The 21462-nt window shown below is 32.7% G+C and overlaps 1 protein-coding gene across 9 annotated transcripts in view; it reads left to right on the forward strand.

Annotated features, from left to right (window-relative positions):
* heph (polypyrimidine tract-binding protein 1 heph) overlaps positions 1–14091 on the forward strand; it is a 919983-nt gene extending 905892 nt beyond the window's left edge. For all 9 annotated transcript variants that reach the window (XM_089634334.1, XM_089634321.1, XM_089634359.1 and 6 more), the window contains 6 exons: positions 441–474; positions 1063–1155; positions 1340–1454; positions 2599–2700; positions 3741–3818; positions 5610–14091. In XM_089634334.1, the coding sequence (XP_089490460.1) occupies positions 441–474; positions 1063–1155; positions 1340–1454; positions 2599–2700; positions 3741–3818; positions 5610–5742 (555 nt within the window). In that variant the 3' untranslated portion in view covers positions 5743–14091. The remainder of the gene's footprint in view (positions 1–440; positions 475–1062; positions 1156–1339; positions 1455–2598; positions 2701–3740; positions 3819–5609) is intronic.
* Positions 14092–21462: the final 7371 nt, after the last annotated feature.

The raw sequence follows: 21462 nt of genomic DNA on the forward strand, positions 1-21462 counted from the left end.
TTTACCATAATGTAACCTTTGCAATCGGTAAGGCTTTAGGAAAGAAAGCATCATTTAGACAGCCAAATCCTATCCTACACGCAAACAATTCCACACATTATACATCTTTACTGATAGAGTGTCCCAAACGTAGGTTAAAGTAGAAAGATATCTCAAACCGCAAGATATCTCAACTCCCTAAAACACAATCAACATATTTAAGACTTTTGGTCGTGAAAGACTTAAATCATACTGACCTGATCTCATGGCTACAAAGTGTTGAAGTGTTGTTATTCCCCTGCAACTCCCATATCTAATACCATCTGTTCTCGCTTGATGTTTCAGACACTGGTCAATACTATGTTATGATTGATATAGAGTCTGTAATTCTACAGTTTGATTATTTGACTACAGAAATACACCTAATAATATGCTGTCTCTTGTCTGTCCTATTGTTTTAGATGGTCACGCCTGACGCTCTCTTTACCCTCTTTGGTACGTGTGCACAATACCATTATTTATATTTAATTCATATTATTCCTTACATAATAAACAATCATTTTACCAATCTTTTATAGAACTTTAATATTACTTTCTTCATTCCGTCCATCTGTGTTGTTCCTTTAAAAAAAAAACATTCAAAATTATTTTATTTTCTATTCTGCGCTTGGTAAAATATTTTGTTTTTCAATGTAGTTGTGTTTTAACAATTCTTAAAGTAATATTCTTTGTAGTGACCTTTTCTGTTTATTTTTTTCCAAATTAATTTTTAAAGTTGGTAACCCTTTTCTGAATTTCAATTATTATTCTGGATTTTTTCTTTCTTAAAAATTACTTTAAAGAGTAAAAAGTAATAACATTCTTACAATATTTATTTTTAAACTTCTTTTAAATGTTTTAATAGTCACTTTTTGCTTTTTAGGTATTTTTTAGCAATTTTTGTTCTTTTTCACTCTTCTAACTTGTTACAGGTACCTAATTAAATGTTTTGTTATATGTCTTTATCGATAATTGTATTTTTTTTTAGAATAATTTCCCTTTGTGCAGGTACTCGTATCATAACTTATTTATTTATATTTGTAGGTGTATATGGAGATGTACAGAGAGTGAAGATCCTTTACAACAAGAAGGATTCTGCTCTCATACAACTGGCTGAGCCACACCAGGCACATCTTGGTAAGTTTCCTTATGTTTAGGTTATCCTCCTCTTCGAGCACAATGCCTAGATAAAACATTGGTAAAACAAGAGGATGTCTGCCAAATACTATCAAAAGGCATACATTCTACATATTTGGGATATTATGTTTAATTTCCTGTAGAGCGGCAAACAACCAAGTAACATGTGTTATTATTCTTCCAGCTATGACCCACATGGATAAGCTGCGAGTATTCGGAAAGGCCATGAGAGTGATGATCAGCAAACATCAAACCGTTCAGCTGCCTAAGGAAGGCCAACCCGATGCTGGTCTCACAAGGTGAAACGTCACACGTTATTTAATTATTATTTTATTTTAGGGAAATCATTAGTTACAATATGTTTGGTTTATACATGTGTAATTTACTTAACTCAGAAACCAAAAATAGATTTCCTCATTATAAATATACATTAAGTATTGAATAATTAAACAGTTACTATTGTTAATAAATTAACAGATATCATGCATAAAATATACAATTAAAACGAGAGATACTCCATAATATATGTCATTACATACTGTACCACCACATTTTATTTAAATTGGTTTAGTTGGTGTTTAAGGGAATAAGGTAGGCGACACATTACGCTAAAAGCATCATTGCTTGGCCTATTTCAGCATATCGCTCGCCATACACTATCCATTGGAATGTATGGCAAGCGATATAAATGAAATAGGCCAAGCCACGCAAATACAGTGCGCTTATAGCATGGTTTGTCACAGACTTACATCTTTTATACATTTTGAATACATTACGTAATATATAAAAGAGACAAAAATATTTTTATTTTGAAAAAATATACTTTGTAATACACCACTTTTATTGAATTAATAAAAGACAGCCAACCAGGTTTTACTTATCTCAACCTTCGTTAGGGCTATTACATTAACTGATATAATAGCCCTGACGAAGCTTGAGATAAGCAAAACCTGTGTCTTTTCGTGGGTTATTCCTAAATACGATAAAGATTAAGTTTTAGATGTATTGTAAAGTGTCCTTAATGTAATAGAAATATGTTAAAAGATTTATACTAGATATAAAAATGTTAATTTTTTTATAACTAAATAAATACATACAAAAAAAATGGCTGCTTATACTCGCAAAAATGGGTGGTGCGCTAAAAATATTGCCATTTTTTAAGCTTAAAATATAATATTACTATTATTACTCTTACGGGTTAATATTATCGGTATACAATTATTATTTTGAGATTGATCGAAATTTTGGGAGTTTGTTGCTTCAACGCTCCTTAAAGCTAGCCGCCACAGGTCACACCCCAAAGTATTTGCTTCCTTCTAAAAAAAATATTTATTTTATATTTGAACGTAGTCAACATCCAATTTTTCCTAGATTGACCAATTCAAAATAGTTGTTAACATGCTATTGGGGCGGTTTTCATTAACCATTTATGTTTGTTTACAGAGACTACTCCCAAAGCCCACTCCACCGGTTCAAGAAGCCAGGCAGCAAAAATTATCAAAACATTTATCCTCCTAGTGCTACTCTGCACTTGTCCAATATCCCGTAAGTTTACTACCAAAACATTTATCCTCCTAGTGCTACTCTGCACTTGTCCAATATCCCGTAAGTTTACTACCAAAACATTTATCCTCCTAGTGCTACTATTCACTTGTCCAATATCCCGTAAGTTTACTACATTAATTATCAAATCATTTATCCTTCTAGTGCTACTCTGCACTTGTCCAATATCCCGTAAGTTTACTACCAAAACATTTATCCTCCTAGTGCTACTCTGCACTTGTCCAATATCCCGTAAGTTTACTACCAAAACATTTATCCTCCTAGTGCTACTATTCACTTGTCCAATATCCCGTAAGTTTACTACATTAATTATCAAATCATTTATCCTTCTAGTGCTACTCTGCACTTGTCCAATATCCCGTAAGTTTACTACATTAATTATCAAATCATTTATCCTTCTAGTGCTACTCTGCACTTGTCCAATATCCAGTAAGTTTACTACATTAATTATCAAAACATTTATCCTTCTAGTGCTACTCTGCACTTGTCCAATATCCCGTAAGTTTACTACCAAAACATTTATCCTCCTAGTGCTACTATTCACTTGTCCAATATCCCGTAAGTTTACTACATTAATTATCAAATCATTTATCCTTCTAGTGCTACTCTGCACTTGTCCAATATCCAGTAAGTTTACTACATTAATTATCAAAACATTTATCCTCCCAGTGCTAGTCTGCACTTATCCAATATCCCGTAAGTTTACTACATTAATTATCAAAACATTTATCTTCCTAGTGCTATTCTGCACTTGTCCAATATCCCGTAAGTTTATTACATTAATTATCAAATCATTTATCCTCCTGGTGCTACTCTGCACTTGTCCAATATCACGTAATGTTTACTACATTATTTTTCTCTTTTTAATTTTATTTGAGGTTGCAACAATTATGATTCTAATTCATCGTAACTTTTGGATGAATCTTTAAAGTTATTGTGGTCGTAAAATATCAAAACTATTTTCACTTATTTAATTCATTATTTGATTACAACATATATGACAATTATATTTTTTCTTACAGAGCTACAGTTTCAGAGGATGAAATCAAGGAAGCATTTACAAAGAAAGGATTTAATGTCAAAGCCTTCAAGTTTTTCCCGTAAGTTTCTCTTGTTTATTAAATAAATCATAATGTTTATTCTTTCTGTTGTTTTTGTCGACAGTAAATGTATAAAAATTGCAAACCAAAACTTCTAAGTTACTTATCGACTGTGGTTTGGTAAAAACCTTCAAGCCACCAAATGAAAACATTACAGGAGACTATAAAAATGAATATTTACAGATTCGTAAAACAAATCAAAAAATTTAAATTGTGCATGAAAATTATTATTTGTTTTTTCAAAATTTTCATGTAAAATATTGTAATTCTGTATATAATTATGAGAGATTAGAGGGTGGAGAAATTTCCAAAAAATTTATGCATAAATTTATTTTTTATTACTTAAATTACTTCATCATGTTGAACTTTGAAGACTACATTTATGAAACCACTGAAAAGTAACATTTCCCAATAATGCGGCTTGAATAGTTTTAGCAAAACACAGTCGTTATTATATAACACTAAAAAGCGCATATATGTCGTATCTACCTAACCAATTACGCCATTATTCAAAAACTTTAGATATTTAGAAAATCAACACTGCTAATTTTCTTAAGAAGATATGTTTTTATAACATTGATAATTCATGGATATTAAAAAATATATATTCCTGGGGGTCTAGCACAGTGAAATCGATAACTTTACAAAATCGGACCGATAGGCGTAACTACTGATGATTTTATAACTATTTCCCAAGTATGATCGCGATGATTGATATCCAGACCGATGTTGTCAATGCAATAAATCGAAATCGATATACCCTGGCAACACCGAAGCATCTCTCTATCAATTGACATTCCTAAACGTCAGACGGCTATGTGAAAGTTAAAAATACTAATAAAATCACAATGTCTTATGTATGTAGTATTGAAATATTAACTTTAAAATACATTGGCAATCCGCATTTTCGACAGTGAAACGGGAGTTAGTTAATTAGTTCATGAGGTCTTTTGCCATAACTAACATCTTTTGTTTCTCGAAGCTGGAAAGGAATCAATTGAACTCGTCGTAGGTGAATTAATTAAGTATATGGATAGTGTATATGATTTCTTTCAGTTTTAAGAGCTTAGTTAGTTCACCCCCATTCATTAATAACCCAGTTATTTTGCATAACGAATGACATTGCCCAAAATGTCATGCATTTTCACAGATTATCCGACACACCTTGAAGACCGCGCTCAAAGTAACGGCTTTTGTCAACCGATTGAGTCGTATTCTGATCATGCTCACAAATACCGCTAACTGACCATAGAGGGCTGATTTCGTCAATTTCGTAGTGACATAGGGCTTTATCAATCGTCCGTGATAGACCTCCTAGAAAAACATTGTTCTCTTCAAAGTGTTGCCCCTATCACATTTAAGAAAATAATCTACATAATATTACATGTCCAAATTGACTCGTTGAGGGAGACCTAGACCTAGACCTCTCCAGCTGAACTCTCTCGACCCATCGCCTTGTACCGCAGTGGGAGGGGTGGATTCATACCTCCTACGTTCCTGGACACATTGACCCCAGATTCCTACCCACCCCTCATTCCCTTTTCCTTTCCAGAACTTCATCTCCTTCCTTTCCAAAAAAAGACCCTCCACACAGCAACCCAGAAGATGACATAGGGCCTCAGGGAACATCTTTTCCTCAGAGCCTCCTGTTTGGAGCTGGTATAAAAGATTTGACTGATTAGGTACTTTGTTTTTAGTTTTAAAATTGTTTTTTTTCTATGGATTACTTGTTGAAGCATTAATGTTGAATTATTACTTGTTGAAACATTAATGTTGAATTAACGTTTCCAGTAAGGACCGTAAGATGGCCCTTGTCCAGCTGACCTCCATCGACGACGCCGTAGCTGCTCTCATCAAAATGCACAACCACCAGCTCTCCGAGTCCAACCACCTCCGAGTCTCCTTCTCCAAGTCCAACATTTAAAGTGGACCAATCTCGCGTCTTTACCGTGCTGCCCCCTCGCTTCATTCCACCAAACTGTGTCAGTTCTGTTCAGTTCAGTTCTTGTACTCTAACAATTGTACATTGTGAAAGCGACGCACACGGTTAGTCTGATTCTGACAAGATATTATTATGCAACGGTTAGTTTAGAAATGTGAATTGAAGTAGAGGCGGTAAAGTAAATGATGTCATATTAGTTGCATTAAACATAAATGATAAGACACATGCTCAATGAAGTCACAATTAAGTTTGTTTGGTGAGGCAGGCCACGATGACGAAGGGACAGGTTTGGTTTTAGCCTTATTGGCTCTTGAAATCGTCTGCAGTATTTGGTGATTGATAAAACATTATTCGTCGTATTTTTAGGTCTTTAAATGCCAAAAATATATACATACATATATATGAGATCAGATATCTTAATCTTATAGATTTTCTGTTCTGAGACCAAATTGTTCTTTCATTGGACTGTCCTATTTTCCTTACGGGAAGAGAAATCTCCGATTGACATGATGCCAGTGTAAGTTTTAATTACTAAATCTATGTTTAACATTTCCCAGGGATTAATTGAGTTCTCGAAGAAACATAGGTACAAAATTTACAAGCTTCGAGAGAGCTGTCTTTCCTTTCTGTTAGTTGATCACATCTTTTATACTTGCACTCATTGGATTTAAGAAATGATATCAACTGACTTCTAAACGTTAAAATTTATTCTCAAACAATATATCAAAATGTGCAAAGTGTAAATTTTATATATTTTATTAAACACATACAAACATAATACATAAATTTAAATGATACGTACTTTGCAAATGTGTGTATGTGTGTGCAATATACAGATTTCTGTTGAGATTTTATTTTATTAAATATATTAATATAGATTATATTATAAGTTAAACAAAATTAGGTAAATATAAAAGGTTTCAGTAAATGAATGCATTTAATAATAAAAGTTTGGCCAGCGTTGTAACAAACTTTAGTTGAATAGTTATACTTTAAGAGGGGTTCTGGCTCCCAGTTCTTGTGAAGGACCGAGGAACGAGCCGATTCCAGATCTGATTCTGATGACGTTGTGCTGGTAGCTACTGCAACCACCTGCGCTACCTACATTACTATAGTATGGACATTGTGAGAAAAGCATTCAGTATTTTTGTCTGTTATATTATTTAAGATAAATAACTATTTTATTAATTTAAAGTATTCTATATGTTTTGTTCAGCTAGCGTCGGTACATGGTACACGGTACACGTTATGACAATTAAATTATACCAATTTTATAAAAAGGTTGAATTTTTATAATATCATCTTTTTAACTATCAGTTATTTCCAGTAATATTTTAATAATGAGAAATTTGGTTCTTTTGTTATCATAATGTTACTTTAATACTATTTCGATAATAATTTGCAGAAATCATTTTATTAATTAGTTTTTGCTGATAATGGTAGCTATTTTATTATTATGAAACATGGCTTAGTTTTAATATTCATACATATTGTAATTCCCATGTTTACTGAGAGGTTAAATATTTATTTAGGGTTATTTGTATTTATCGCCAATGTTGTTTTTTTTTATGTATTAATTATTCAACAATCATTTCGCTAATCTAAATAATCTTTATTTAATTTCTGTCTTTGTCAATATTTTATTTTTGTCGAGTAAATAATTGGTTCTTTCATTTTGTATTTCTTTTTAACGTCATTTAAATAGCGTCAATCAGCATAAAAATCAGTTCTGAGTCTCAAATGCCAAACTGTAAAGTAATCCTTCAATTGAGTGCTTTGCTTTAAAAGACTATGGTAAAAATTATACAATATTACATTCATTATTGAAAGGTTGGTCGACAAATTGTCTCACCTGCATAATGATTTTTTTTTTGAAAAACAAACTATTAGACAGTTATATTTTTAACGATAAGATATTGAAAATATATTAAAATAATTAATAGAGCTTAGAATGATCCATTAAAAAATTTAGAAAGTACATAATGTTACGAGTGGAGTTATTGAATATTGATTTGTTTTATTCGGTTAGAGCTGAATTTAAAAAACTAGGTAACAGGGTGTGAATCGTTGCCCTTTTGATTGGTTTTACTTGACACACTGAGAGCGCTCAGAGTGTGGCATCCGGTGTCTGGTGTCCGATGTCTGGTGTCCGATGTCCGGTCACTATAACTAATCTCAGATATTGATTGTTTAGCATCTAGTGACTGTCATCAATATCAACATGTATAAAGTGGTACTAGTGAATAATTCGTAATGATTAAGGAAATACATATTATCAAAATGCGTTTAACTTTGTTGAATTCTTTTTTCTAAATTATTCTCTCATTTCTCTGAAAATTTTGTAACATAGATCTTTCAACTCCTGTACTCCTGTTACATTGGTTACTCTAGGAAGGTAGCGTAGCTTACTGATTTTTTGAGTAAACAAAATTACATATCAATATTAGTATTCCTTCAAACTTAAATAAATTATTGTTTGTAGAACGATCATTATAAAAACTACCCATTTCGCTTAATGTGCATAATGATATCCAAAAGCATTCATATTTAGATATAAAATATTTTTCATCCAGTCGAGTAAATGATTTTTTTAATTGCCAAATTAGTGAGTAACGTGTTGCTTTGAATAAATTCTAGAGTAGGTTCCAATATGTGCTTAAATATATTTGATTCAGTTTATTTATATTATGATAAAATTCACCTTTTACACAATTTTGTATCGTTTAATGTTAACAATCTTCGCACTTCTTTCTCATCATCACTGGTCGTTTTTTTGTAAAACCATTTTAATTTCATTTAAAGTTATCAAGAACACAAATTTTAATATAAACCCTTAGAATGACGAGCATTATTTTACAAAAGGATAATAAACAATCGGGATTTTTAAATTTTGCTGAAAATGTCTGTGATAAATGCAAGAATGCTGTTGTTAGCATTACAGATGTTAATAAAAATGGTAAATTTTTTATACTATACATATTTATTATGCCTAACAATAACGCAAATCAATATTTAATATCCAAAATACATAAAAAAGCATTATTTAACATAAAGTTAGTAAACAATCAGATGTTTTTAAGTACGCTGAAAATGTTTGAAATAAATGCAAGGCTGGTGATGTTAGGATTCCAAGGGTTTATTAAAAATTATAATTTTTTATAATTTAAATATTTTGCCTAATAATAACACAAGTCAATATTTAATATCCAAAATATTATTAAATATTCAATATTTTTTCATGCTGATTTTAATTTGATATTATTGTACTATTATATTATCTTTACCCATTTTGGTAAAACATTCCATCCTATGGTAATGTAATTTCCAAGCAATTGTCAACTGCTCCGAACTGAACTATTCTATATCTTGTGAGCGCTTTCCAAATTGTTCAAGAAATCCGATTGAAGACACGGTTGGTACATACGTTTTGTTGATCTATGTAGTGTTATCTTGAATCAAAACGATGGATAAAAGTTATGTCTACTTAACTAAATTGGCTAGGGATATAATTTCTTTGTAACCAAAAAGTTAATTAGAATAGTTCAATTCAGATCAATTGTTATTTCAACTAATATTTTTTCTTCAAATCTACTTTCTTTTTATAGTTTTCATTCTTAAGTTTAACATATTTTAAACGTCCTAGTATTTAATCAAATGTATGAATAATGATTGTGTACCTCAAGCTACGCACATTACATTAAATATTCCTTATTTTATGTTGTTCGATGTATGGATTGTACTTTTAAGGCTTTTACTATATTCTCTATTCGGTGCGACATATTGGGATATGCAATGCAGTCTTGCGCTCCTGGGGTACTGATAATTAAGGTTATCACAGCGCTTCAAGTGGAGTCCACTTCGGACAAATACTTAAATTAAATAAAAGCAGCTACTAAATGACTGGCTTTATGCCATGGGCAAAAGTTAGGACATACTTCCAACTTCTGATATTTTAACCCTGGTTATATCATTCTCTTTGTATTATGGCAGCTTTTAATCACAAAACCTATTTGCATATTTCAGTATTTTTTTATTACATCATTTTTGTACTCTCTTTTTTTCTAGCTAACATTATTTTTAATTTTCAATTATAATTACATTATAAACTTTTTTTCTTTTGTTTTATTTTTTATCCATTTCCTTTCCTTACTTTCCGTTTATTTTGCTTTGCTTTATTTAAATATCTTACCTGCTGTAAACACTCTGCGTACTGTCACCTGTGAAGGCAAACTTTCTCTTGTACTCTGTTCATCTTCAAAAGGAATCATTTCATAAAATAACACTTAGTTGTAATACACTGGTCTATTTATTTTAATATTAATCGGTCATTAGAGCTTACAATATATATACAATTTATATATACTGTTCATTAATATTTCCAGAATCTTAGCAACCTAAACCCGTCGTCCCATGGGTCAGTAAGCAATCGACATAAACCAAATGATGCAAGACCCTGCGCAGAAAAGTTCCACACTGAACTGCGCTGCAGACCGTTACCTTACTATAACGAACTTAATTTTGTGCACAGGGTCTCAGCAATCAGTTTATATCAATAACTTACTGACCCGTAGAACAATGGGCTAAAGTGAATACTTACAGATAAATAAGTACCTATGAATGGTTTGCCATTAATATTCTTGGAGTACGTGAAGCATTGTGCGTAATTTATTTGTTTGTCTTTGAAAATGATTTCTTGTTGGTTAACAGAGTACAGTTGTGTGAATTATTAGAATAATCTAATTCCATGAACCTTAATACTACAATTCCACATAATATGTTTGTTATTTTAGTGAGTACGATAAAAGGATGTGATTTAAATCAGTGCTGGAATCACTATATGTTTTTGAATACTTTAAGTATGTATTATATTTAAGTTTAAATATTTTTATATATTGTTGTTTCGGAAATAGTGTTTCATTTTAGTTATAGTCAATCATATCATATATTTACTAAGCTGTTTTCTTCATTTGTTGCGCGCTTTCTTGTAAAAGAATTTATATTATTGATTAATCTTTTCCTGTTGGCATTCTGTAAACATGAACCAGTTTATAAAATTACACATATTCTCAGGGAACAATTCTATTAAATTAAATTAACTTATTTTGAATACTCCCTTTTAAACAGTGGTTTATATATATATTTCTATTTTATGGTGTTGAAAAATCTTTTTCGTGTGTTGAACATTCCATGTTAAAATCTATTGTGAAATATAAGCCCATTGAAAGTGTATTGAAAATGATGGTAAATAATATGCTTCAATATGTTAACATGTCTATCCATATCCCCTTCATTATAGTACATAATATTATACTCTTATTTAGGTCTTAGGAAATAGCTGTCTAAGTATTTCTCTCTCGCCGGTGGTACCTTCTTCTGTTCCTGATTATTTCTGAGTGTCATACGGTGACATGACTTTTGTATTACGTATTTATTTGTTTGAGGAAACACTTAGAATCTATCTTTTGTCTGTGGATGGTTTATACATTGCTGAATCATCCGCCAGATCCTTTCTTCAAATTTGTACCCAAATTTCAGGTGATTGAGAACATGATTTTTATTGAAATAAAATATTTTAGATACTTAATGCAAATGTCATATTTGCTATACATTTTCAAAAAAATTGCAGTAGTCTAATTTATGGAAATATCTAAATATACTTGTTTTATTTAAATAAATATTAGCTTAGAAAAATATATAATAATCATGAGAAGTAGTTTCACTTTAGTCTAAGAGATATCTAAATCTATTATTACAAATTATCATTAGTGGAATCTTGGGCACAAACACATCTTCTTCTAGAGTAGGCTAACTTTTCTCATCAAAACCCTTGATTTGCCACAAGTTCATACCCCACCTCCTTGGATGAAACGCAGTCAACTCTCATCACTTTGCAATCTTTGATATGGAAACGATCCCTTTAATGGTTTAGTTTTCAGTTCGATGCATTATAGGATCTTGGATCTTGGAGGGAAGCAAAATTTCGTGATTGTTCATACATACAGTAAGATTTTCTGAAATCAGTGGCAAATCAGGTTTTCCATTCTTCATTCAAACCTTATTTACTTTATTATATTTTTTCAGTCACATTAACTCATGATAAATATTGTACCAAAATTCTTGTTGAATAAAACTTAATTAATTGAATATATTGTATGAAGTGAAGACATCATTGGAGAGTGAAAGATGCAGGTGTATTTTTTTCCGGGAACCGGGTGGCTTGTTTATTTTAATCAACTGGTTATTTTCTTATAATCAAAAATAATAAATAGTGCATTTGTGTAAAGACCAACTGCATGATGTGTTAACTTCGATTTGTATTGATTTTTAAATAAACAACTGCCATCATGTTTTCTAGTGTTTCGAAATATCTTAGTAAGGATATTGATATATTTTCTAAAAGAAATGCCTTCACATCAATATATGAATGACTGTTATCAATAAATCTTCAAAATGTAATCTTTAAAACTTGACAATCTTTAATCTAAACTTTACCTTAAGCCTTTTCATGCAAAAGGTATCACGCCGCCTACACTTGCTGCTGTTTGATGTGAATATGTAAAGTGTATGAATATTCCCATGTTCTTTCTTTTGGGGATTGAGTCAACTGACCCTGTTGGAGAACCAATGCTATCTCATCTAAGATCTGGACATTAATACTGCAATTATAACTTGCAACAAGCTTGCTGATGTTTTGTGTGAATATGACACGTAATTTATAGGAATATGCCCATGTTATTTAACCCACAACATTACTTGCAAACTTAAGTCAAAATATTGCTGCCAATATACTTGTCGTTTGATGTGAATTTTAAATTTAAAGCATATTCCTAAGAGTAAATTACCTTGTTCATTTTCAAACTCTATTCAAATATCATTGTTCTCTCACTCGGTGACTTGGTGTATAAAATGGCTTGTTGACTGCAGCACATGTTGTTGCTGTTGGATATGAATATGTAATGCGTTAGAACATTCTCCTGTTCTTTCCTTTAGTCTTAGAGTCAACTGACCCTGTTGGAAGAGCATTGTTCTCTCGCTGAATACAGCACGAGATGACTTGATGATGACTGCACTTATAACAAGATCATTCCACACTAAATATCTTTATCTATAACTATAAATGGAATTCAAAGACACCACTGTGGATTTCTATGTGTGGGCACTACATGACTTTGTTTGGGATATAAGTCTAGGTATAATTATTGTATAACATGATAAGTATGTATTATTCTGAATACTTGGGAGACTGAATGAACCATGCGATAGAAGAACCATTGGAATCGTATAGTCATTTATTAAATCATGTTTCATTCATTCTCTTCACTCTGCGTCTAAATGTCTACTATGTATATTATTTTGGATGGAATGCTCAAAGCAAGAGTCTCTCGTGCGTGATTGATGCGTGTACCAGTAAGGAAGAAGGAACGGTGTAGCTTGTATCATTGTGTAGTCTTGTGATTGTTTTATAAATAGTACGGTTTTATCTATTATTAACATTGCACAACTATTTCACATATATAATCTGTAACCTAAAAAACACTTTTACAAACTCTTATTTTCCTGTAAAAATATTTTATAAATGTTGGGTGCCAACCACAGTATTATACATTAAAATATAGATTGAATGTGTGTTTTATTATAATAAAATATTATTAAATTTACTGATAACATTTCACTTAAATCTACTGAAAAATTGTTATGATACTTTGTCTGATATTAAATACTTGAATTTAGGTTGAGGAATGCATTATGTTTTCAATAAATGAATTTAGTCTTCACTAGAATAAAATAAATAAAATTGTCGATTGAGGATCATATATATTTTATATGTATTTGTGAAAGGGTACTTAAAATATCGATGTGATTTTTTTATTGTTTTAAATAATATGTAAAATCTCACTTTCATTTTAAGCTATTCGTATTTGGTTAACGCTTCTTTACAAAGGGAGAGCATGTATGTTTAGTATGTGTTAACTCTATCAAAGTTTCTTACGTCTCTAGTCTCTAGTCTCTCTCCACTGAGCTCCGCGAGTGAGCAGTTTGGTTGGAAATATTTACAGGACTTTGGGTGGAAACTGAACTGTTTGCATGTACACAGCCTGCATGGCCAAGTTGGGCGAAGTGAGGCGCTGATCTGTACACCTTAGAACAGAACACACAGCTCTTGTCTCCCAGCTTGGCTCCCAGAAGATCCAACATACCCCGTGAAGTATGAACTTAAGCACCTTTCACTGTATATATTTTAATCGGTCCACGTGTGTTTTCACCTTCTATGACTCATGACATTTTAGATTATTCTTTGTCATTTTATAATAAAATATATAAAAAATCCGATTTCGATGTTGTTTGTTATTATTACCTACAGGATCCGATTCGTTAAACTTCCTCCTTTCCAACTTGTAATAGCGTGAATCCAAAGTCTGTTGTCAATCATAATCTCTCTAAATAAGTTCATGGGAAAATCTAGGAGTTCACAAATGGTCAAAACTGTAATGTTGAGTACCAAATACAAATTTCCTACACAAAAACGCTAAATGTACCGCCACCTCAGAAAATATATTCATCCCACCCCTTTTTCTATGTATTACTCCAAGATATATTCTATTATTTTTGATACTACAACAAAAGTTTTTGTATTATTAAAAAAAATTGTATATTTCTACAGAAGGTTTTGCACAGGATTTTCCAATAAGAGGTGTTATTTTCAGAGATGTGCAAAATGGGTACCCAAAACCATTTGAAATGCAAAATGGAAATGGGTCAAAACTTTGCCATTTGAAAATGCAAAATGCAAAATGGTTTTTAGAAAAGCATTTCAAATGCAAAATGCAAAATACCTATTTTCAAAATGCATTGAAAATGCAAAATGGTTTCTCAGGTCAAACAATTAAAATAATTATAGAATTTTTAAACAATTTTGTCATTTAATAATGAACATCAATGTAGAACAAACATATTACATGATGGTAAATCCAAAAACACCACGACCATAAATATACCACTCTCACCACGACTACAGATTATGAAACCACAAAAAATTTTGCGCGGGACTAATGTTGCCAACGTAAAAACATAGAAACTGCTATCTAACATTTAATATTACAGCGTCATGGCCCCATGTTCAGTATTTAAATCAGTATTTTTTGTAATGGTATCACTCAATTGACAGGGCTCCTACCGGGGAGCAACTTGACAAATGTAAATTATCTCTCATAGCGAGGTTGAGGACCGATTGATATTTGGGGCTTATGAAAAAAAGATGAGTGGAGATAGTAGGAAGAATATTGCAAAAAAGCATTTAAAATGGAAAATGCATTGAGAATAGCATTTAAAATGCAAAATGGAAAATACCCATTTTGCATTTTGCATTTCCATTTGAAATGGATTTATTTGAAATAAAGCACATCTCTGGTTATTTTGAATAGCCTGCTATTTCGGTAGATGTTACTTTTGAAGCTGTCAGTTTTTGACATTTGACAAGTAGAAACTACGCCATTAATAAAAATGGAACGATACACGCAAAGATATTAGAAGAACGAGATGTGCTATGCGCAGTTCGTACTGAGTGGAATTGTTTTTCCGAGTGTCGCCGGTTTTGTTCACCAATACTACTGCACACCTTCGCTTGCGCTAAGGTATCCGCACTAATACATAGAACAGATTTCTGTGCGTACACGTCCCGATACCGTTCAAAGTACCCTAATTCGGTAGTACTCCGGCTACGGTCCGGCGGCCAACATAGCATATCTCGTTCTTCTAATATCTTTGAATACACGCTTCAACAACGCATTGAAATGATTAAAATTCACTTGAGTGAATCAAATGCAAATCATCTTGAGTGATGAGGCCCATTTCCACCTCGGTGGCTTCCTCAACAAGCAAAATTGTCGCATCTGGGGCTCGGAAAACCCAAGAGTTATTGTTGAACAGCCTCTCTATCTTCAACGTGTGACTGTTTGGTGCGGTTTATGGTCCGGCGGAGTCATTGGACCTTATTTTTTCGAAAATGAGGCTGGAGCAACATTTCCTTTAATGGATTGCGCTATCGAGAGATGATTAATGATTTTTTATGGCCGGAATTGGATGGTTTTGATCTGGACAACGTTTACTTTCAACAAGACGGCGCTACGTGCCACACAAGCAACGAAACCATTGATCTTTTACGATTGAATATCAAAATAACACCTCTTTTTGGAAAACCCTGTATTATTGCGAATATTTTGTATCACTACAAATGTTTTGAAGTGGTGAGGTGATGAGGTGGTGAAGCGATTTGGTGATGAGATGGTGAAGCGGTGAGATGATGAGGTGGTGAAGTGGTGAGGTGGTGAAGCAGTGAGGTGATGAGGTGGTGAAGCGGTGAGGTGATGAGAAGGTTAAAACACCACACATTATAAAATAACTAATTGAATACAAGAAACAAATGAAATGCAAACAAGATCTTAAATTTGTATTTTTTACATTAACCCCACACAGGAGGTGTCTGTGATGTTTTGGGATGCTGTGTGGGGTGTATTTTTTAAGGAAATGAATGATAGGAAGTTCTGGCAAGGTAAAAGGTATGAGGGTTGGGTAGGAATCTAGGGATAACTATGTTCAGGAGTGACGAATTTATGAACATATCCCTGCCACTGCGGCGTAAGGCGATGGGTCGAAAGACCAATTGGATAGGTCAAAAGGTCTCCCCAAACCAGCCTCCCCACTTCACCTGATGAACTCAAGCACCCCCGCTAAATCACCAAACCCTAGGCTTATCAAAGATAAATCCAGCCTTGTAGGTACCTACTCTCTGACTTCATTATTATTGACATAAATGTGCAAATTACCAATAGATAACGAACAAACTTCTAAAATTAGTTTTGATTTAGTGATGGGCGTATCGAGAAAATCATTTCGAAATTATCAATAATCGATTAACTCTCTTTCGAGCGTTTCGATTCTTTTATGGTTTCAAATTATTTATAATAATTAGTAATCAATTTATTTTTATCGAAATATCCGAGTGTCATTTGTTATTATCCGAGTGTTATTTTGGATGCCTTATTTTATTTCTGTAATTTAAAAAAAATCAATTTCTGCTTATTGTTTTTGGAAATAAAACATTGTTATCATCCGCGATCAAGAGTCACCGATTTAGGTATATAGGATACTCAATATGCACATTATATGCGTAGAAGGCGTTGCTCTAAAATACTTACGATTTTTTCAGTTTTTCGAAACTGCTTTGGCAATTTAGCAGGTGCTTGCTTCTTCTATCTATCTATATAAAAAAAATGTAAATGTTCGTCAGTTCAAAATCTTAAATCTCCGGAAATTCCTCACCGATTGCTTTGAAATTTTGACACAATTTGCATTCGAATACGCGTGTGTTTATACATACCAATATTTTATAGATGTCACCTGTGAGACGTAAAAACATGCTTTTTATCAACGTTTTTAGAAAAACGGCGCCATCTGTTGGACGGAAACCCAACTAGCGCTATTGTTTCTTTATCTGTTATATCTATTATTATCTCTACTATTCCACTGCAACACACATAAGCGCAATTACATTTCGAACTCCCCGATACAACGGTTTCACACTATGGGAAACCAATACTTAGGTGATGTCGATATATTTAATATTAACTTTGCGAATTTTGTGGATTACGTAAAAGTTTTATTTTAACACTATTATTGAAGTTATATTTTTGTAAACCAGTCAAATCGCTGTATTTTTTAATTTATGTTATTGTTATTTTTAATTTTGTTTCTTGCATATATTATTTTTTAATGTAATTTTATTTTAATTATTTCTTTCTTATGTTTCAAAACTGTCATTAAAATTATACCACCTACACGTAAAAGTCCTCTGGGCGTTAAATAAAAAAATAAATCTGCATGGACAGACTGAGCCACAGCAAAGTGGCGGAGTACAGCGAGTGAAGAATAAAAAAATAACGTCCTTCGGAATTTTTTAGTTGATTTCATTAATGATAAGAAATACTTCAAACTATTCTAAATTACATATATGTAATACCTTAGTAGTTGGCAGTTTTGAAATGCGAAAAAAAACATGTAAAATTCTGTTTTTTACACAGACATAGGAATTAATAGACGAGAAGATAATGGCGAGGGGTAAAATCAACTGTTGAAGAACGAAGGGCGTAAGACTGACTGTGATTCGTCAATAAATCAATCTGACAGTAAATAGGCATCTCGCATTATAATATCACCATTTACTTCTTAAAAGTAAAATCTGCTTTTAAATGAATAGACATTTTTACATGGGAGCGCAAATTACTCGCCACGTTATGAACAAATTTTCGAAGTCCAAATTCGGCAAAAAAATTCGGTTATTTTCAGAGTCGAATATTTCGTTTAAGTATTTAGTTAAGACACTTTTATAAATGTTCATAATTTACTTCCCAGCAACCAACCAGCTTTGTGTTTCGCGTCCAGACGTTTCTCGATGTGATAGTATATGTTTCTAAAACTGATCTATATTATACGATGTGAATATGCTTAAAATAAAGTAAAATAATACTTATATATGGAATGTAATACGACAATTGGGTTTATTCTCTTTTTCACATCTATTTTTACAAGTTTTCATAGTACAAGTCAACATTTTGCCGTGTTATTTCGTAAAATGAACCGATGATGCCTCGACCATAGTTCGCACAAGAATGATGACGTCACGTTTTCAAATTTCACTTGAGGCCATACGCGAGCACAGCCGGCTCCAATGGAACCGGTATGGGGAGTGGGGATAATACGCTTTTAATCACTTAGGGCAGGTCTAATAATATTCATATGTCTATGGTTTTTTACGTTATTGCGGTCGGCGTCTTGGGTGATGTCCGTCATTCGACAGCAGCTGCTGTTGAATCATGAACACGAGGATCAGAAGTAGATAAAATACGTGAACCACCGCAAAAGAACTATTTTTGATACATTCCTTTAAAACCCTCGAACTAGATACAGAAAGACACTTTTAGTTGCACGCGGAAATATTCGCAATGCTGGCGTAATTGGTGATAACGTAACGCAGGGTTGGCAAAAACATGTGAGAATCTCATTTTTCTTGGAACATGAAAAATGGAACATAAGCCCGAAATTGCAGTTGCTCTTTCCTCGCCAAGAGAAATATTGTATTCCACATTAGTGGGTCGCGCACAAATGCTAGTGTAAGGAATCCGATTAGAAGAAGGTTTTAATTGAATGTTGAATTATTTAATCAGAATTAAAACTTGAAGGATTCTGACATATACATGGTAAATGCATTACTTTTAGTATAACATTGAAAGCTGTTGCTAATGTCTTTCTCTGGCGTCTCCGACTTCTTCCATCATTCACTAATGTATACCACAATGTTACTGTTAAAATACTACATTAAATTGACTTTAATTCGACTCCGTATCTCATTCTGGTGCAAATATATTGCGTTAAGTATTCCTCGGGCGTCCCAGACTTCTTCTGCCAAACTATTCTATAAACACTCCTGGCACTAATAAGAACGAACATTTAAATTTTCAGCGATTTCTGTCGACTACTTTTCGAGTTTTGCGAAAGCAAACCAGGCAGAATTTTCATATATTAAGATATACTTTCTCATTTTTCTGTTTAACAACATTTTCGAATTAAATTCTCTAAAAATTATTTGTTAACGTTTATTAATAGATATTGTGCCATTTTTTCGTATGAGATATTTTTCTTAAAATAAATATTTGTTTATTAATGTCTGCAATGTATATCTGAAAGACATAATTAGGGTGCGAATTCTCCAATCAATGTTTTGTTATTGTTTTGTTTATTACTCTATGTGTCAGACTGTATTATTTATGTGTTTTGCAAGCATTTGTTTCTGAACGCCCGTTTTTAACCCATTTTAACTAGGGAAAGGTAAACCTCGTGACAACTAGTAACTACCTACCAGTCCAACCACCATACGGCAGAAGAAAAAGAGGATTCTTTGTTGGCGACTCTTTAATACTAAATTTAGCTAAAGTCATGTAATTAATCGTAAAACTACGATAATAGATGGCAAGGTATTCAGAGTGCAGGCCCTGTTTTCTTGGGAGAAATATTTCGTGGAGCAGTGTAACGACCAGTACCGTCACCGTACTCTAAAGGTGTAAATAGATGTTTAATTTATTTACATCCTATACAAATACTTGAGGAAAATAATTTCCCTTATGGCCTATATTATCTTTGGGGATGCTGTGTTGTGGGTCTTTTTCATGAAATAAAGGAGAGGAAGTTCTGGGAAGGAAACGGGTATGAGGGGTGGGTAGGTATCTAGGAGTCAGTGTATCCAGGAGTGACGGCGGTGCAGGGCGATGGGTCGATGGAGTCATATTGGATCAAAGGGTCTCCTACCAGTGTCTCCCGATCCGGCCTGCCACGCAGTAGATGGGCAGACGCATTCACCGCCAAGTCCTAGTCAAACGTCACCCATACTCGCCTAACAATTAAACAATAATTCTAAAAACTGTATTTAATGTTTTATTGCTGTTCCATTCGCCGTATCTGATTACTAGTGTTTTATACTAATTAAGTTGAGTGTTTTTTTAGGTTATTTATAAAAAAACGTATTAAGGCAATGCCATACGTAGCAATGCAAAATCATGTGTTTTTGGTTTGAAAATTTGGTCGCCTAGAAATGTTTCAGATGCTTCAATTAAATACTGCGAGTGGAATACATCTTGAAATAATCGAGTATTTTTTAGATAAGTCATTTAATAAGCCCAGAAAAAAATAATGTAAAGGCCTATGAAAACTGCTTTAAAGTTCAAAATCTCCTACTTACGAACCCATTTTCGGTTATGATTTTATTGTATAATGCGGCATATTTAGTTATTTATAAAATGATAGAAAGATAATTAAATATTTATGCCTGAACATCCACAAAATAAAATAAAAGGCACTTTTTGGCCATGTTTTATTCTTGCATAAATCAAAACAAGCAGATGGTGTCAAGCGGGAATTTAAACCTTATCGCCATCTACGTTAGGGTTGTTATTGATAGCGGCTCAATTTAAAATATTACGCGACGTAGTGCATCGCCTTAAGCGTGGCGAGCGATCTTAAAATATTACAAAAGTTACTAAATTTTAGTACCTACCTATGAGCTACGAGGCCATTTTATTATTGGTCAAAAATAAGCAAATATGTTTTTGTTCAATTGCTTAGTTCTTGCTAATTTGTTTTTAACGAAATTATGCATGAGAAGGATTGAGGTTTTTCAATGAATGCCACCGTAAAGGACCGAATATCGAGAGATCTCCCGGTCGCATATGGTTATAGAAATACATCTCTGAAAATCAAGTGTTCTTGGATATTCGGTATCCGAGATTGAGCCATAGCCAACATCCAACGAGCCTCATAAAATATACGGGCAAAGTTATAAATTAATTAGAAATCCAATATCACCACATTTTGGAAGACCTTAAATATCCAATAGCATCGCTCTTCGCCAAGTTTCGGTTGAATAACAACAAATATCACTATCAAATTCAGTCTTGGAAAAACTTTGTTTGTCTGTTGGTAAATTCCCATTGAAATCAAAATATAAATGTGACAAAGCACAACAAAATTGACAAATCAATCAAAATAGGAACCCGAACCAAAAACAATCCGTACCGATTTTTTTAATCGCGTCTAAATACGGCTGAAAACGGCGAATGTCGCCTAATTCAACTCTGTCCCGCTTCAGTTTACCTG

Source organism: Hesperophylax consimilis, chromosome 1 (assembly GCF_061612785.1).
Source record: "Hesperophylax consimilis isolate HC1 chromosome 1, BYU_Hcon_1.0, whole genome shotgun sequence".
Classification (NCBI taxonomy): domain Eukaryota; kingdom Metazoa; phylum Arthropoda; class Insecta; order Trichoptera; family Limnephilidae; genus Hesperophylax; species Hesperophylax consimilis.